Source organism: Anas acuta, chromosome Z (assembly GCF_963932015.1).
Source record: "Anas acuta chromosome Z, bAnaAcu1.1, whole genome shotgun sequence".
NCBI classification, from domain to species: Eukaryota; Metazoa; Chordata; class Aves; order Anseriformes; family Anatidae; genus Anas; species Anas acuta.
This window is the reverse complement of record NC_089017.1, coordinates 6,248,612-6,265,288: the sequence shown is the minus strand read 5'-3', so window position 1 is coordinate 6,265,288 and position 16,677 is coordinate 6,248,612. Positions and strand designations below refer to the sequence as shown.

General features: G+C 44.6%; 1 protein-coding gene and 1 long non-coding RNA gene across 3 annotated transcripts in view; one reads left to right on the top strand and one right to left on the bottom strand.

Moving 5' to 3' along the window:
• Positions 1–5,909: 5,909 nt before the first annotated feature.
• Positions 5,910–9,181, bottom strand: LOC137848421 (uncharacterized). The gene is made up of 2 exons (XR_011091337.1): positions 9,013–9,181; positions 5,910–8,611 (listed from the first exon to the last, which is right to left on the bottom strand). It is a non-coding gene; the product is annotated as an uncharacterized lncRNA (long non-coding RNA).
• A 2,111-nt stretch (positions 9,182–11,292) lies between these two features.
• CCBE1 (collagen and calcium binding EGF domains 1) overlaps positions 11,293–16,677 on the top strand; it is a 96,370-nt gene continuing 90,985 nt past the window's right edge. Inside the window, exons 1-2 of one of the 2 annotated variants that reach the window (XM_068666278.1) lie at positions 11,293–11,481; positions 11,582–11,662. In XM_068666278.1, coding sequence (XP_068522379.1) covers positions 11,381–11,481; positions 11,582–11,662 — 182 coding nt within the window. In that variant the 5' untranslated portion in view covers positions 11,293–11,380. The remainder of the gene's footprint in view (positions 11,482–11,581; positions 11,663–16,677) is intronic. The other variant, XM_068666277.1, reaches the window with a different exon arrangement.

Sequence of the window (16,677 nt, the reverse complement as noted above, 5' to 3'; positions counted from 1 at the left end):
CGGTGACACATTTCTCATGACAACCCTCAATGGAGGCAACCTGAAACATACAATGCAGTGACTATAGCTGGGCCAGGAGGATAGATAGCAATGTATATAATTCTTCACCAGAATGCATGTTTTGGAAGTGACAGGATGTCTCTTTGAGAAATACTTGCTTGCCACTCCATATTTTATTTGCAGAGGGTTAACCAGAGCTTTGGCAGCATTTGGATGTTAGATATACCGTGGGCTTTGTCAGCACAAGCTAGGGTTGCACGACATGTGCTGAATGTCCAAAATTATTTTACTGAGATTGGGTAAGGCTGTAGTAAGTGAGGAGTGACTGAAGAGTAAACATGCATGAACCAGTTCATTGCACTATTAATGATTACCCCTCCTTCATTACAGAGAGGCATGAGTCACATAGCTTGCATATCTAACCGCTAGCTAATGATCGTGTTCACTTCTGTTCAGGCCAAATTGTGAACAGGAGAAGGTGCTGCTGTGGTTATACGTTAACCATGTGCTGTGGAGTGGCTAAAGCCATCAGTCCCAGAGCAGGAGCCCTAGCCACACCAGCAGTAGGATGCAGCTCTGGGGGATTATTGCCCCAGCTCCAAACAAGTGCCCTGGTGGGCCAGGAGGCACTGGTGCCAGCCAAGGCGTGGGCAGGGTCACAGTGGAAGAAGTAAGGGGCAGATGGGTGGAAAGACCCAGTAGAAAGGCAGAGGAAAAAGGTTTGGAGGAGAAGGCAGCAAGCCTGGGAACAAATGGCTTAGAGAGCAGGATTGTCTCATGCAAACACACCTAAGAGAAGTTGGAGGCTTTGGTGGCTGATGAGAGGTGTTGGAAAAACACTTCTCAAACATTTCTTCCCCAAGAGAGGCAGCTGGCCAGAGAATGGACTGGCTTAAGCCGATGGACACTCTCTCTAAAACTAGGGCAGATACTGAATAAACAGAGCAGCCCTTCTGAACTGCTTCTTGGCTGCCCTTTAGTGTTGGCCTGAGACTTGAAAGAAGACCTGGAGGGATCCCTCACCAGAAGAAGCAGAGGACATGCAAGCAGTGAGGCCAAGCTGATGCCTTGCTCAGCTGGTTTTGTTGCTGTGCCTGCTCACACCACTTCTGACAGCCCATTTGTTTGTATGGACTTGGAAACGCCTTATCCCAAGTGCAATATTTCATACATATTTTTGTAATTCATCAACCCCCAACTCCTTCGCACTCGTGGCAACTAGCCACCTACATGTATTTAATCCAGAAATAAGTGTTGTGGATTATAAATAGCTCCCGCACACACAGGGAATATATTCTGAGGAAATAGTTGGATGTGGTGGCTGAAGGAAGAAACAGTAAGGAAAGGCAGCTTGGTTCAGCTAAGTGCCAAGGTATGCACTGCTGATTTCCCCTGTTCAGTAGAAATGGGTTGCCATCAGGATTGTTCCCCTGTTTGCACATATTTTTTCTGATTATTATTTTTCAGGCAGGAAAATAGCTGACTTATCTTGGGCAAGAAATGGTTTCAGAGAAGCAGAGTGTAAAAAAAATCTAATTTTCTGGAGCATTGAAATCACCTCCTCTATTTGAGAAATCAGAGGAAATATAATTTGACAGATGTTTGTTTTCTTTGTTTGTCTGTCCTTGTTGTTTGGCATAGATCTAGCATAGACCTGGAAAAGCTATTACTTGATATATAGAAAAAAAGGAATTGCAATTTACTGGCTGCAAAGGACCATTTGGAATTACGAGAACAAAGTAATTCAATTCTCCTGTGTTTTGGTCCTTCCAGAGGTCTGCTGGAGATGCTGAGCAATAAGAATTTTAGTACAGATGATGGACTTATTATTTCTTTTGCAAGCACTTGGATTCCTGTCTTCACAGAGCCTGAAGGTCTGAAAGACCTCACTCCTATCAAACAGAAGATGCCTGGAGGGTGTGTAACACTGATCACCAGGAACTGTCAGTCCCTGGGAGGAAGCAGACACCTGAACCCAGAGTCCTCTGTTGTGTGCCAACAGAGAACTGCACCCCGTGCATTCAGTGCTGCTGACAAGCCCCTCAGCTGGAAGGGATGAACAATTTGCTTTCATTTTATAACAGTCAGCAAGTGCCACCCACGCTGCAAGTATCACCACTGTCACTGGAAACTCGCAGTGATCACTGGCAGCAGCAGGGATGCTCAGCCAGACCTCTGTCTCCAAAGAGCTGCAGATGAAAGGAGGATGTCTGTTTCCAACTTGCATTTGCAGTTGTTCCTGGTGCAAATGTCTGCAAAAGGCAATACAGAAAGGCATCGGAGGCAGGCTCTGGGGCAGGGGCAAGCCCTTTACAGCTGCTGCTAACCTGCTGCAGACTCTCACTGTGTCACATTTGCACATTGGGCAGTAAAGGTCAGACAGGAGACCATGAGTTTTAAATTACCTGTGACAGAGGCTTCCAAGTGATGAGACTCCTTGATGAGGCTTGGGTTGTAAGACCAGCTGTTTTCAAGATGAGTTGGCTTTAGCTTCCTGAGTCGCATGCAAATTCATTTTCCTTCCTTGCAGGATTTTCCCTTAAAACAACTTGTAATAACCTGTTCCCATCTTAAAGCTCTTCCTACTTGTAAACTGTGACTTGGAATCCTCATTAATCACCCTGGCTGCCACTGCCTTTAAACTTCTGACAAGGAAAATCCTGTTACTCAGCAGCCCCTGCCAGCCAAGGTGCTGTGGGCCATCAATAGCATTTTTGCTCACTCTGTCTTGGCCTCTGATAACTTCAAACACCACTTACCACTTTCCCCAAAGGGGAATGCAAACGGGGGATGCATTACAATCTTGTTCTTAGTTTACAGCAAGTCTTCTGTCTAGCATATGTATCTCTGTTGATACTGGAGTAGCCCATCATAAGTTCTTCTGTGTACTTTTCCTGCAATGTATTAACATACTACAGTATTATATTAATTGTATTGCAGAGCCAGGAGGTTGGGGTGATAATCACAGTTATTCTCTATGAACTGTATGCTAAAAGCTAACATTGCATACTTGTATATTCAAAGCACCCGCCAAGTCTTTCCTGTCCTTGGTCTGCTCTTTTGAACATTGCCTCAAGACTGTTAGCATAGGTTCAATATTCAGGTGTAAACCTATGTAAACATAGAGAGGAAGCCTCCAAGATGAGGATGGTCATACATGTTTTTCATGTGTGCTTACAAATTGCCTTATAGTTATCATGAAACACAGAGTATGGGGCTAGGAAGGCTTTTGGTTTGAGTTAGCACAGCCGCTCTTACAAGTTGCTATCACATTTTTGGATGCAATGTAGGTGCATGCATTTATAGTGGGAACAGAACTGTTTTTTTGTTTGTTTGTTTGTTCTCCATAAATGCCCTTTTTATTCCTTTAAACTAATGGTTGCTGTAAAGTTGTATAACTGGTACTGATGACAAGGGGAGTAGAAGCCAGATTGCAAAAGGCACCATTGATGCTTGAGTGAGGATTAAAAGGATTTAGTGTGGTGAGCTCTGAAAGTTGTTCTGACAAGGTGTAAGACATGCAGGAGATCACAGCCCGGCAGCTTGTAATTATTAAAGGATCTGCAAAGGGATAAATATGAAAAGGAGTGTGTCTTGGATGCATTGGTATAAAGCAACCTCAATTTCTTGCTGAGGCTCAATCTATCTTTTAGTGATAGACAAGGAAAGGACACTTTGAGTGAAGTCGAACCAGATGTAAATTGCTTGTTTTGGAGAGAGAGAACCTTCTCGAGGTAACTTTTGTATTTATCTTAGCAATTAACACTTCACTAAATGGACATCTGAATGTTGGTTTTCCCTGTTTCTGGCAGGAAAGCTGTCTTTCCCATCTTCCCCTGTTTGCTTCCTGGCTGTGCTTGACAAACTTTGAAGTCTCCCACATGCATCATTTATCACTGGAAGTCAACACTTTGCAAGCTCAAAAGAATAGATTTTTGTTTCTGTTATTGTTGACTGATTTTATCCCCTACACGTGTCCCATGCCACAGCATTAAACGTCCTAATATTTGGCTGTATCCTGCAGGGAACTCAGGCCAGAAGCAGTACAGTTGCTCTTGAAATAGGCACTAAAAATTCAAATAATTTCTTATATTTTTCATACAGTTGGTGGCAGAATTCGTGTTCACTACTGATCATGGAGGGTGGCCAGAGATTAATTTTCCTGCAATGAGTGTGCTAGGGCTTATTTCTGAGTAATTTATAGTTGATCTGTTAGAGTGGTCAATCCTCATGGAAAACAGTCTTTTATCTCTGACACAACCAGCATGGCTCTAATGGGAAGGGACTCTTTAACTGAGACAGTTTAAAAACACTTGCCTTTTGACCCCTTTCTTTGAGATGTGATTGAATGTGTGGAGTGTTTTTGCAAGGAGTGCAGAATAAATAAGCAGCGAGTGAGCTGTCACAAGCTGTAGAGTGAAGGTCGTATTCTTCTTTTTTCGCTTGTGTTTTGCCAGATTAACTTCAATGGAAGAGGTGGCTGGGCTGAGTTTAGCCCATTTCTGTGATGCGTTACATGTGCTGCACCAAAGGTCAGGGTGAAACTCCAGTCTCATTTTGAAGGAAATTTGGGAAAAAATACATATCGGAACTAACAAGGTGGCAAAAACAGTGAGCAGGGGATGAAAAGCAGAAAACACACCACTATATCCATGGTAGAGAAACCTGTGCACCGTCAGTGTAAGGCTGCTGCTTCCACATCACTGCCAGTTTGCTTTTCATTTTAAATAACCTGCCTCAGTCTGTGAGCAGAGGGCTTGGGTAAGCTCCATTTGCCCACTGATGAACAACATGCAAGTGGAAACATCCTCTGCCAGTAGGCTTAGGGGTGAGGGTTGGGGTGCATGCATGTGTGTCCCAGCATTTCCAAGGAGGGCAGGGGCTCTTAGCACCACTGAAAAGTGAGGAGAGGCAGATTTCAAAGCCTGTGGCAGTCCCCTACTTTCTCTCAAGCCTCCCTGTGCCCAGCCAAAAGGGCTTGGAAGCCTGGGACTTCCACCCAGCTACATCCGTGTTAATGCATCTGTCACCCCAGCGTGCCCATGGCTCAGCAGGAGCTCGAGCCAAAGAAAACACAGCTGGGGGAGATGCCACAGCAGGGGCACGTGTACTGGGTCTCCACACTGAGTTTGCTTTGGCACAAGCTCCAAGGATCGCCGTGAGCAGAGCAGCGTGAGGGCTGCTTTGCTTCCCTGTGCACTGCAAACCTTCCACAGATTTCCTCCATCCCTTTCACTCTGTGCATTTCTTAAAATTGATGCTAAGATGAACCGTGTAAAATCAGCTCTTCCACAGGTGCCAGCACAAAGCAGCTGCACAAGTGTGTTAATTCTGCCTGCTTTGCAGGTAGGTTTTGCAGGCTGCAGGATGCTCCATGTTGCAAGGAGAAGACCTTGGAGGGTACCTAACCTTGCTGTGACTTGCTGTGGATGACGCTGTTACAATAAACAGATAAAGAATCTATCACTGCAGTCTGCAGCACTCCTGAAAGAAAACTGCATCAAGAACAAGTAGGAAGCTGCAGTTATGTATCTTATTGGGTGAGATATCTATTTTTATACATAACAGGAATATTTTGCATTTTTAAGAAGTGTATTTTATACTTCAATACTGTGATCAGGGTCAAATTTTGCCCCTCAGATAAGTACCTTAGACTTTGCATAAGCCAACCTGTCCAAAGGTGGGAGCGAAGAGATTAGGTCATTTTGCAGACAGTGTGCATAGGTTCAGAGATTAGCGCCAGCATGCTTCAAGGCAGTTAGTTTGTGGCAAGTCTGGGCCTACTTACCCAAGGTCATAACAAGGAGTTTGAGGCAGAGAAGCAATTGAATGTTTTTGCTCCATCACTTTGATTCTTTTCTTGTGCGCATGAGAATTAGATGTGTGCATGTGTGAGTGTGTTGAAAAGCACATTTTTGGACAGTTGCTTCATCCGTGCTCTTCTGATGTCTTCCACACATGTGGCTTGATGTCATACTCACTGGAACATCTTCCCCGTCATTTGCAAACCATTGTCTGAAATGGGCACATCTTTGCTCTTGTGAGCAGTATTCTATATTCCAAAATAAAGTTTGCCAATCATATGCAATTAAATAAACAAAACAAACCCTCTAGTTGTACATTTTCAGTTAGCATTGCTCTCTCGATGAGGTCTCTTCTGGCTTGAGCCAGAATGTCTACAGCCTGCACTTTTCCATGTGCAGTTTACAAAGACAACAACCATCTTGCTAAGGATCCAGCATGTGGGGCTGTGTTAGACTCTGCTTATGAGCTGTTTTGGTCGCGTTAACATGCGCCAACCTTGAGTGCTCCACTTCATTTACAAGCAAAGTCAAAATTTTCCAGGGCTGTCTTCCTCTGTGCTACCACTATGATATGCAAACAAAAGAATGATCATGCAAAGTTTGGTTTAATTTTTTTTTATCTTCAGATCTAATATCCTACCTGTTTTGTTTCTTCTATGCACACACAGGAATTAGAATGGGGACCTTGTTCTAATTATTACAAAGACTGAATGGAAGAGAACTGTTTATCTTACCTTCCTCATGCTTAGAGTGATGGCCCAAGCCTTGTCAAAGGAGCCAGGGCTGACAAGAAGCACATATGCACCTAGGGGCCACTGGTGTCTGATAGCCAGGATGCCATGAAAGATTTCACATTCTTCAGCCCTAATCTCTTATAACAAAATGGAATTCAAACCTAACCCCCAAGAAAATAAGTCTGCTCTGGTTAGTGTCATGTCAAGTCTCGTGCGTGCATCAGGGTTTGTTTTTGGTGGTTTAGAGCTATGGTTTGCCTATTTTCTGCCTGGGCAGCAGTGCTATTGTTTTAGTTGATATTTTCAAAAGGTGTTTATTTTTGTTACTAATCTGAGATGAGCTCTGTATTTATCTGTGAAATGGAGAAAGCAGTCTGGGGTAATTCCTTCCAGTAGCTGTGATACTTTCTGGAGGCAAAGTCTGATGGTCTCCATTGCATGTTGTCTGAGGCGCCTTTCTCGTGGCTGTTTTAAAAACAGTTGCATCACATTTCAACTACTTTGATCCAGCATTAACGTGTTTTACTAAAAAGGCCTCTGACAGAAAACAGAGACTTTTTGTCTCCTACGTGGATTAAGGGCCATAATACTGTTTGCGAAAAGAAGCATCTTCCCTCTGCATCAGTATTTTTATTGTAATGCATGCTTTGTCATGTATTTCATGTGTTGGGCCCCAGAGGTGAGATAACACCTTGTACTACTGGGCAAAATAAATAAAATAATTCCACTGTCCCAGTTTGTCATCCTTTCACAATGTAACATATGATGGGTGAAATGAGATGAGAAGTAACTGCCTTCCCCCCGTTTTTCACTCCTTCTGCTCACTCATTGTTCTTTGCCACCCAAACATACCTGTGTGCTGCTGCAAACATACCACTGTTCCTTCAGCAACCTCTCCCACCTATTTCCTGCTCCGTTGTATGCTCTCCTGCCTACTCTGCCATCCCTTTTCAGGGTGTAACACCTATATAGACCAGGCAGCCCGCAGCCCCTGCTGTAAGGTAACCTGGCATTTCTTCAACTCCTTTCTCTTCCTTGATTTTCCTCTGCTTCTTCCTCATTTAATTTTTTTTTCCCCTGTCATTTCTCTCCCTAGATCTGTTTCCTTCAGACCCATGTATCATACCTGATAATTTTTGGTTTGACTCTTTACCTTTGCTCTGGCTCTTTCTTCCATAATGTATACGGCCTTGACAGACCAGGCAATGCTGTTAATCACAAAAAGGTTAGGAAGAAACTCCTTCTCTCTCTGGGGAGCTAGATATAATTATTCAAGACTTTTTTTTTTCTATTATCTGGTTCCGTTTTTTGCCTGAGATGGGATGCTGCTCTAGATGCCTCCTGGAGCAGAAATGGCATAGGAAATCCCCATGTGCCCAAGTGAGTATTTATCAACTAATCTTGAACTGTGCAAAATTCCTTGGAAGAGTGAGTTTGGATCTAGACAGATTGAGTCTGAATCTCACAAAAGACCAACATGAGGCCTTTCAAATCACAAAAGTATCCCACGCCCAAGATGCTCTATAAAACTTCTGCTTTCTGTTTGTTTACACCTTCAGTCCTGCTCTGATCTTCCCGAACACAGACAGCTGGAGATCTGGTGGAGTTGCCACAAAGACACTTGAGGCAAACACAATGCTGTGGTGGGATTAATGTTATTTACAATAACCAGTTGCTCTCTTTTTAATTGTAGCAGACGGAAAACGCACCCATGCAAATGCCAGTTGCAGATGGATTAAGAATATTCATGGTGCATACCCCTGAAGACTTCAGTGAAACATCTTAAATTCCAAAACAGGACTTCGTAGTACTTTCGGGGGTGGGGGTACAAAGTAGGGAGAAATAATCTTTTCTCTTCAGCATCACCTTTAAGCTTTCAGACCTCTCTGTGCATTTGTACTGACCTTAATGCAACAGGCTCTGAGATCTTCTGAGCTCTTCATGAATGTAAAGGACCTCAGTGTATTTCTGAAGAGTCATGCTTGTCCTTCTCCTCCCATTCTGCAGAGGTTGTGCCTTTCCAGTATGGAAACGCTCTTCTGACAGAGCCCCTTCAGCTGTGGTGATTAAAGTCTAAGTTTGAGATATTCCAGTTACCAGCAAAATCCAGAAAAGAAACTTGAATTTGTATTATTAACTTAACAACATCATTATGAATGATTTGTAGGAAACAATGCCTATTCCTACATAAACAGTATAAATAAAACTGCTGATAAGCACTTTACTAGATTGAATTCCTCATCCCTTTCTTTGAGAGAGTTCCAAAATTTAGCATGCAGCTTGATCAACTTCATACATGCTTGAGTTGGGCAGGTCAAAGCTAACATGACCCTGCACAAGCAAAAGCATCCCTCGCACGAGAAATCACTTTCAGCTTATTTACTATATACGAAAACAGTCCCAGATCATTCCTTCCCTAAGGCAACAGGAACATTTCACTGTTTCCTTAACCACCACCACCCTTCAACACTTACCAGGAAGCAAGCCTTGTTCTCAGGATGGCCCCAGCTGCAAGGTCATTAAAGCTGAGATGAAGCAAGTCATTAAAGCTGATGAAGCAAAATTATGAAACCCTCAACTTTAATGTATTCAGAGGTAACAGGGTTACCAGTTGGGAAGCAGGGATGGAGGTGCCTGGTGCTGTTGAACCTCTTTTCTATTTACTCTTGATCCCATTTAAATTCTTTCATATGTGAAACTCTAGGGCTTGCTTTGCAATGAGTTGAGTGCAGGATTAACTTCACCTGTAGGTTACCTTGTTTATATTAACAAGACTGTTTGCATGAGTTAAATGAAAGTGTATCTAAGCCACTATAATATTTTTAATTAAAAAGATAGTACAGTGTGCTAGACAATGCTATGTGGGTGGCAGGCATTAAAGCAAAAACAGAGAAAGGAGTTAAGCAATTCAGGTAGTGAATCGATATGCTTTGAATGCTAAAAATTTTGGAGAAACTCTTTGCAAATATGACTATCACAGGCCTATATAGTGAGCCTTTTAAAATCAGACTTCTTCCAAAGTCACAACACTTGGGCCAGGACTGGAAATCATCCAAAGGGTTTGGGTACTGTTCTCCTGTATGATTCAATTTTGTAAAGAATTAGAGCTTTTTGGAGGGACTGTAACCACTTATGGAATGTGGTAAATTAAATTTTCTCTTATCTATAGCCAGAAATTACAGGGGTTACAGAAGTGCAAGCCTCTCTCCATTTCAGACCTTGCCACTGGATACTTTCCACTTGGGGAGGGAGGGTAAAGAACATGATGGGGAGGCAGGTGTCTGATGGGTGCTTGAATGCAAGTATCCGGGTCCTGCTTTGCTCCTGTTATCTCAGAATTGGACAGGTTCTGGGAGAGACTGTGGGAGATCTGCATCATCTGCAGAGCACTTAGCCCTGTGTGAAACACCCGCAGCTCTTGCAGGCTTCAAGACAGCAAATCCTGTCTTTGCTTACTCATTATTTGTATAAAGGAAAAGAAGGAAGGAACTATGAAAGGGTAAACATTTAAAACATCATATCAACAGCAACAACAAAACCGGGGGTGGGGGGAAATCTGCCATACAGAGCTCCCTTGCTTAACTGAGCACAGACGTAGAAAGAATATTCAGTGGCACTTACAGCAGATAAATGCCTTGTATTTGGCAGTTCATGGTGCGTACAGCAGACCACAATGACAGCAGATGTTCCACAAGTCAGGAAAATTTCTGAGAAACCCCAGAGTTTTCCTAATAAGAGTCCATTCATTTATTGTCCTCTTCTGAGTACTGGACAATGTACCAAAGGGATTAACAGCTTCACTGTAGCCAAATCATAGGTGGGGATCCGCATTATTATTATTAATAATAGTAGTAATAAACTATTTCAGCCTTCTTGTTAGAGACAGGGGAAATTGAGGCATGGAGAGGGTGAAGTGATTTGTTCAAATGCTCCCCGTGGCCCAACCAAAAATAGAAGGCAAGTGGCTCAAGTCCTCTTACACCCCTTTATTACTTCTGTGATGGCTTAGTACAGAAATTACAGTCTGTTACTTGCATGTGTCTGGCTTATAACAATAATATTAATATGTGAGTACATTCTGGCTGTTAGATGAGGCTATTTATCCTACAGGTGAAAGTGATAGTCAGGCTGACTCGCACACCCTTATCTCCCCAAAGCCTTTCATATTTTTAGGTAATTTAGGTTGCTGATGAAAGCCAATGCGTTGACCAAAGACTTTGTGAAGGTGTCACTGTTTAGTGGTTTTTCTCCCCTGCTTCCCAGCGTTTTAACCACGAAAGCAGGATATGATACAACAGGCCAGAGGTGATGATGTGCTGTTTTATTCAAGCTTGTCGTTGCTCATCTCCTTTTTATGAATGGCAGGGCAGCAGCAGCTGTACACAGGGACCAACAGCCGTCGCAGCAGCGATGCTTTGAACCCCTCCGTACCTTCGGGAGACAGATTGCAGATAAAGCCCAATCTGGAAAGCATCACCGCCGGCGCACCGAGCTCTGCCACCCCCGGGACTGGGACCTTCCCCTTCCCATCACTTTCCCTCCCTGTATTTTGCCCCCCCCCACCGCCCCACACCTTTCCCCGTGCTCCCCGCACCCGCGGAGCCGGGAAGGGGCAGGGGGTCGGTGCGACCCCCTCCCAGCGCATCTGCCGCGGCCCGGCCCCTCCTGGGGGCCACATCTGGAGGCACATCTGGGCGGGCGCGGCCCCTCCCCGCGGGCACATCTGGCGGCGGCGGGGGGCGGCCCAACGCCGGGGCGGGAGGAGCGGCGGTCGGCGCAGCCCCGCCGCCGGCCGGGGCGGGCAGAGCCGGCGAGGAGCGGAGGGGAGAGAGAGGCGGCCCGATGGGGCGGCCGGCCCGCAGCCTGGCCCCGCTCCGGCTGCTGCTGCTGCTGGCGCTGGGGCACGCCTGGACTTACCGGGAGGAGCCGCAGGACGGCGACAGGTGGGTGAAGTCCCCTCCTCGATGCCCTCCCCCTGCACGTCGCCCTGCCACCCGCCGCCGGGTCTTGTTATTAATTTTTTGTGCTCCTTTCTTCCCGCAGGGAGGTTTGCTCCGAGAATAAAATCGCCACCACCCGCTACCCCTGCCTGAAGCCCACGGGCGAGCTCACCACCTGCTTCAGGTGAGCACGGAGCCGCGGGGGACACGCGTGGGAGCTCCCCCCCGGGGATGAGCGTGGGCGACACACGCGTGTCGGTGGCGAGCGGCTCTCCTCGCCCCTGCCCCAGCCCGGCATGCCCACCGCTGCGAAAACGGTGCTGTGGTCGTGTCCCACTCACGTGTGGCATCCCCGAGGGGAAGGGGTTAGGAGCGCGCTGCAAATGTCAGCGCAGTGGCAGCGCTGCGAGGGGGTCTGGGTGCCCTGTGCTGCCTGATTCAGTCCCTGAGAGGGGCTTCCATCACTTGGATGGGTAGGTACATCCAGGAGGGTGGTGGAGCTGCATCGATTACGGGGTAATCGGTGAAATCAGCTGGGCTCATCCCAGCCGGAGGGACGTTTACATTAGGTATAGATGAATCAGCCCTTCAGAATGAGCCAGTGCTTCAGCAACCAGCTCTGGGGGAGACTTCGTCAGAGGCCTCTCAAATTAAGTAAGTTGAATCCAGCCGTGTGTTTTCTATCTTTTTTTTTTTTTTTTAAACCGTGTATTTGAGAAACATCATCTGTTTTCAGAAGAATTTTAAAACCATTTTAATGATGATAAATGTCCCAGAACACTTGACAGTATAGATGTGCTTGTGGAGAAATATACACAAAGCATGAGCACACACGTATCCCTTTACTGATGTCCTCTGATTAGTCCCATCCACACAGACGAGACGTTTCATCTACGAAAGCTGCTTCTTCCAAGAGGTTGCGTTGTGGAGTTGACTGTGCGCTGCTTGTGCATGCGTGTGCGCGTGTGCCAGGGAGCCAAAAATGCGATAAGGTACACTGGTGCTTGTGAGAAGTGTTGCAGAGATCTTTCGTTTCTTCCCAGAGCATTTTATCTTTGGCATAAGTACCTGGGAGCTGTAGCTGCGTGGTGCAGCAGCGTTGTGCCTTGCCAATGCACCCGCCTGGGAAAGTGTTACAGCACTGCCTGGTTTTCAGCACCATTTATATCCTTACAGCCCTTCTTTCCTTGCCTCCCTCATCTGCTTTCTCCCCGTCCTGTGAAGGAGAGGTAGAAGCCTCTTTTAAGCAGCTCTCCAGCACGTGGCACTTTTTGGAGAGAGGCAGCACTTAGGTCTTGTAGGGACGAAAAGTGCCTGGTTGAATCTCCAGCGTTTCTCTGATTCGGGAGCGTAACACTGGGGTGGACGAGGCTGTGCTGAGAGAGGGGGGAGCTGCTGAAGGAGAAAGCTGGAGCAGGAGCTGCAAAAGTAGAGTGCACACATGGACGTCCTGCTGTCACATCCTCGCTGCTGCGTATCCCCAGATCCAGCCCTGCAAAGCAGGTCTGCTTTCTGCGGAACTGAGGAGGACCTCGCGGGCTCCCCCGGCTGCTGTGGGTCACTGTGTGGAGAAAGCAGGATTCTGTCCTGCTGCCAGGTCCCGCTTCTAATGCCTTTCATCCTTGCTGAGGTTCTGCTGACCTTTGGGCTCTGCTTGTGCAGACCCTTTCCCGGCTCTCCCCCTGCATGCTCCCCAGCAGCATTCACCATCCCAAATCAGCACAGACGGTGAACAAGAGTTTGCAGACCCCTGTATTGTGCTCTAGGTTGTTGTGGTTCATGTTTTCAAAGTTTATCAATGCCTGGGAATACTAGGACTTGCCCTAAAAGAAAATATATTTTGATTTCCACACAGTGACATGTTTCCAGGGTCCAGCCCTTAGGATCGGGTGAGGAAGGCTACGTCCCCATCGCTGTCAGCTCCTTCATGAAGCAGGGAGCAGGGCAGCATCACCCAAATTAAAGCAGTAGAGCAGTTTTGCGCAGTGGCTATTTTAATTTTAGATTAATTGATATTGGGAGGTTGGAGCTCATAGTGAGATGCCAGGAAATATGCAAGTGTTGACCAAGCCTGTGCTGTCCCAAGGTGGGTTTCATTTCGCAGGACATCCAGGTACCTTAGGATTCAGTTCTGGCATCTGGGCATGAAAGTGGATGGTTAAAAAACTGTAGCTGGGACAGAAACTCAGCATTGGCTTTAGGAAACTTTCACCTCAGATTTCAGATTTTTGGTGCTCTAGTATTTATTCTTACAAATCTCATTTTTTGTTTTTCTACTCTGTTTTTCACCATCTCACAGTGATAATAGTTATACATCATACAATAATTAAATTGTTAGAGAAAGTTTAAAGAGATACTTAATGTCAGCTATTTACAAATGGCATGCACATCTAATCTCTTTCTAGGTCAAAGTGTTTTTTCTGTGTAGAGATTAAACAGATTGACACAAACTTCAGTTCATGTCATAACACACCAGGCATACAGCAGCATGCACTGCTACTGATGATCTGCTGTACAAGTAGTTAAGTAAAAAAGGAACACGTTTTAAGTCAGATGTCAAAATTCCTGAACAAATGTAGTTTTTGAAAGCATGAGTTCTTGACTCAACACAATTTTATCCTTTTTTTTTTCTCCTGTTAGAATTTTTCAAGAAAATCAGCATGTTTGCACAGCACTTAAATAAAAAAAAAAAAAAAAACAACTTTGTTTCATCACAAAAAAAAAAAATCTTGAAAATTTCTTTGACGAGATTTACTCGTGAATACAAATGATCCAAATGCAGGGCCAAGCCAAAAGCAGGGCCAAGCACTGAGAATACGCTGGCATTTTTCCCTGTGGTCATAGCAACCTTGTACATAATTAGATGTATTTTTCCTTTTTGAATGTGTGCAGTCTGGCCCTTGGCTTGGGTTTATTTGTATTTTTTTAGATGTTCTCTGTATTTATTTTCATAAGAGTACAGAGGAACAGATGCAAAAGGCAGTTGGAGCAGATAGACTTCTGAACAACTCTGCTGGCATGGTAAATGAGATGAATGGCACTGCAGCTTTCTTCAGTGCTTCCACGTGCTGTCACCTGCATGTGACAATTCATGTTGTGCATCCTACCTGTACTCCTCGCAACACAGAATCCCAAGTTCAGGAGTCTCATCAGTTTGTTAATTAGAGGTGCCTCCTCCTTAAGAACCGGCAAAGCGTGATCACCCCGCTAACTGTCCTATAGTAGGAAACCTAAATATTACATTTGGAGAGAGCAGTGAGCATGTTTTGGAATGATAATACCGAGACTTAGCAGAAACATTTGCTGGTAGGAAGCTATTTGTCAGTCACCACTTGTAGGAAGACTGAAGCATGAAACAGATGGGACAATGAGAATATCTGTGTCACCAGACTATGTAAATTCCTTTGTATGCCAGACACTTAAATATTGCTGTAAATTTATGTGAAATAAATAGTTTTGCTCTTTTTCAGAAGTTGTGGATAAAAATAAAGGACCAATTTAACAAAAGTGGTATGCAGATTGTGATAGTGCCCAGTACGCTTGGCTGGTCTTTGCCCTGAATCAGACAGGTGGAAATTTGAACCTAAATCTGCATATCTTGGAGGAACACTTCAGCTACTGCCTCCTTGGGCCAACAGAGGTGCTTTATCTTTTAGTAAGTTTAAACTGTTAGCTTAATCCCCGCTCAATTTGCATATCAAATTGACTAAACTGATTTATTTTTTAAGACATACAATTGGACTGGTGAAAAAAAATTATTCATTTTGCTCTGCGGTCATGATGAGCTCTCTCTATTTTGTGCATCTGTTGCTAAAAGTGAAGGATGCAGGTTCCCCAGGTTGCTGAGTATGATCCTGTTCTGCACATAGTGACTGAGGCCATCCTTCTGCAGGACCAGCAGGGAGTAGGAGGTTGTCAGTGGTTTAGAGTAAGACTTTTTTTTTTAAACAGGATAAACATGTTTCTGTGAAAGCTGTCAGCTTCTTCACCTGATAATTAGCAGCTGAAAGTATTTTACAGAGGCCCTCCCTATGTTTCAGATTTTAAATTTTGCAATGAAAGATAGTTCTATGCTTCATAACAAAACAGAAAAAAATCAATCATACTGCAGAAGAGAATACATGTATTCTTATGCCCTACTTAATTCTGATACTAACCAGAGATCACATGCCTTGAAAAGCATTTCTTTTTACTCTCTAGAATGCTGATATTGCTGGTGCAGCCTACTATTTTTATAGACTGTATCATTTTGCACATTCTTATAAGATAAAAGTAATTGCAAGTAAGTTGAGTGTAGCTGTTTCACAAAGAGCAGCACTTTCACTAATATGCCCTTGGGGACTGTATGCAATTCCTTGTTCCCAGATACTCAGTGAGCATGCTGCAGAGCTTCCCAACAGGAAAAAGAGAAATGCAGTATATGATTTTGAAGCTTTAAGCTGTAGTAAACAAGGATGACATTTTGATGTCTTATCTCCTTCCTTTTCTTTTTAGACATTTCTTATTGCTGCTGTTGTTTCCTCTCTGAAGCTTTGCTGATCATTTTAGTTTTAATAGATTTGAAAGAGCCCTGATTAACATTACAGTATAATATTGTAAACAATAAATTTGTCTGATTAGAGCACTGTACTGCTTAGTCTCTGGTTATCTTTCAGGGTAATGCACTCCATGGCAGAATTTTGCTGAAAATTTAAGAGCGAATAAGATTTTGAATTTTGTTTTTGTTTTAGGAAAGCAAACATACACAACAGCTGTAATTCCACAGCTGCCAAAAGAGTTTCCTTATGTTTCCATAAACTAAGAATTCTTCTTTCGCACGTAGTTCAGTGGTGAAGTGCCATGAGCCGCTAAGTCTGCACGTCACTCAGGGCAGCATCGCCGCATCTGAAACGTGCCAATGCATCCTGCTAGTGCTGCTGAGAGGAGCTGCAGCTGTGTTACTTGGGGGTTGGATTGAAAATGAGGAGTGTCAGAATTTATTTTATCAATCTGTTTGTCCTATGAAGCAGCCCATGATGTGCAGGTACAGAGCTTTGAGCTCTGTATCAGACCATCGTGATGAACCAAGCTGCTCGGCAGCTCTGCGACGTGGCACATCCCTGCCAGGTGTGCTGTGCTCTGCTTCACCTGTACGTGCTCTGGGCCAGCTGGCTAGCACACTGTTTGGGAAGAGATGCAACAAGTACAAGTATTCTCTGA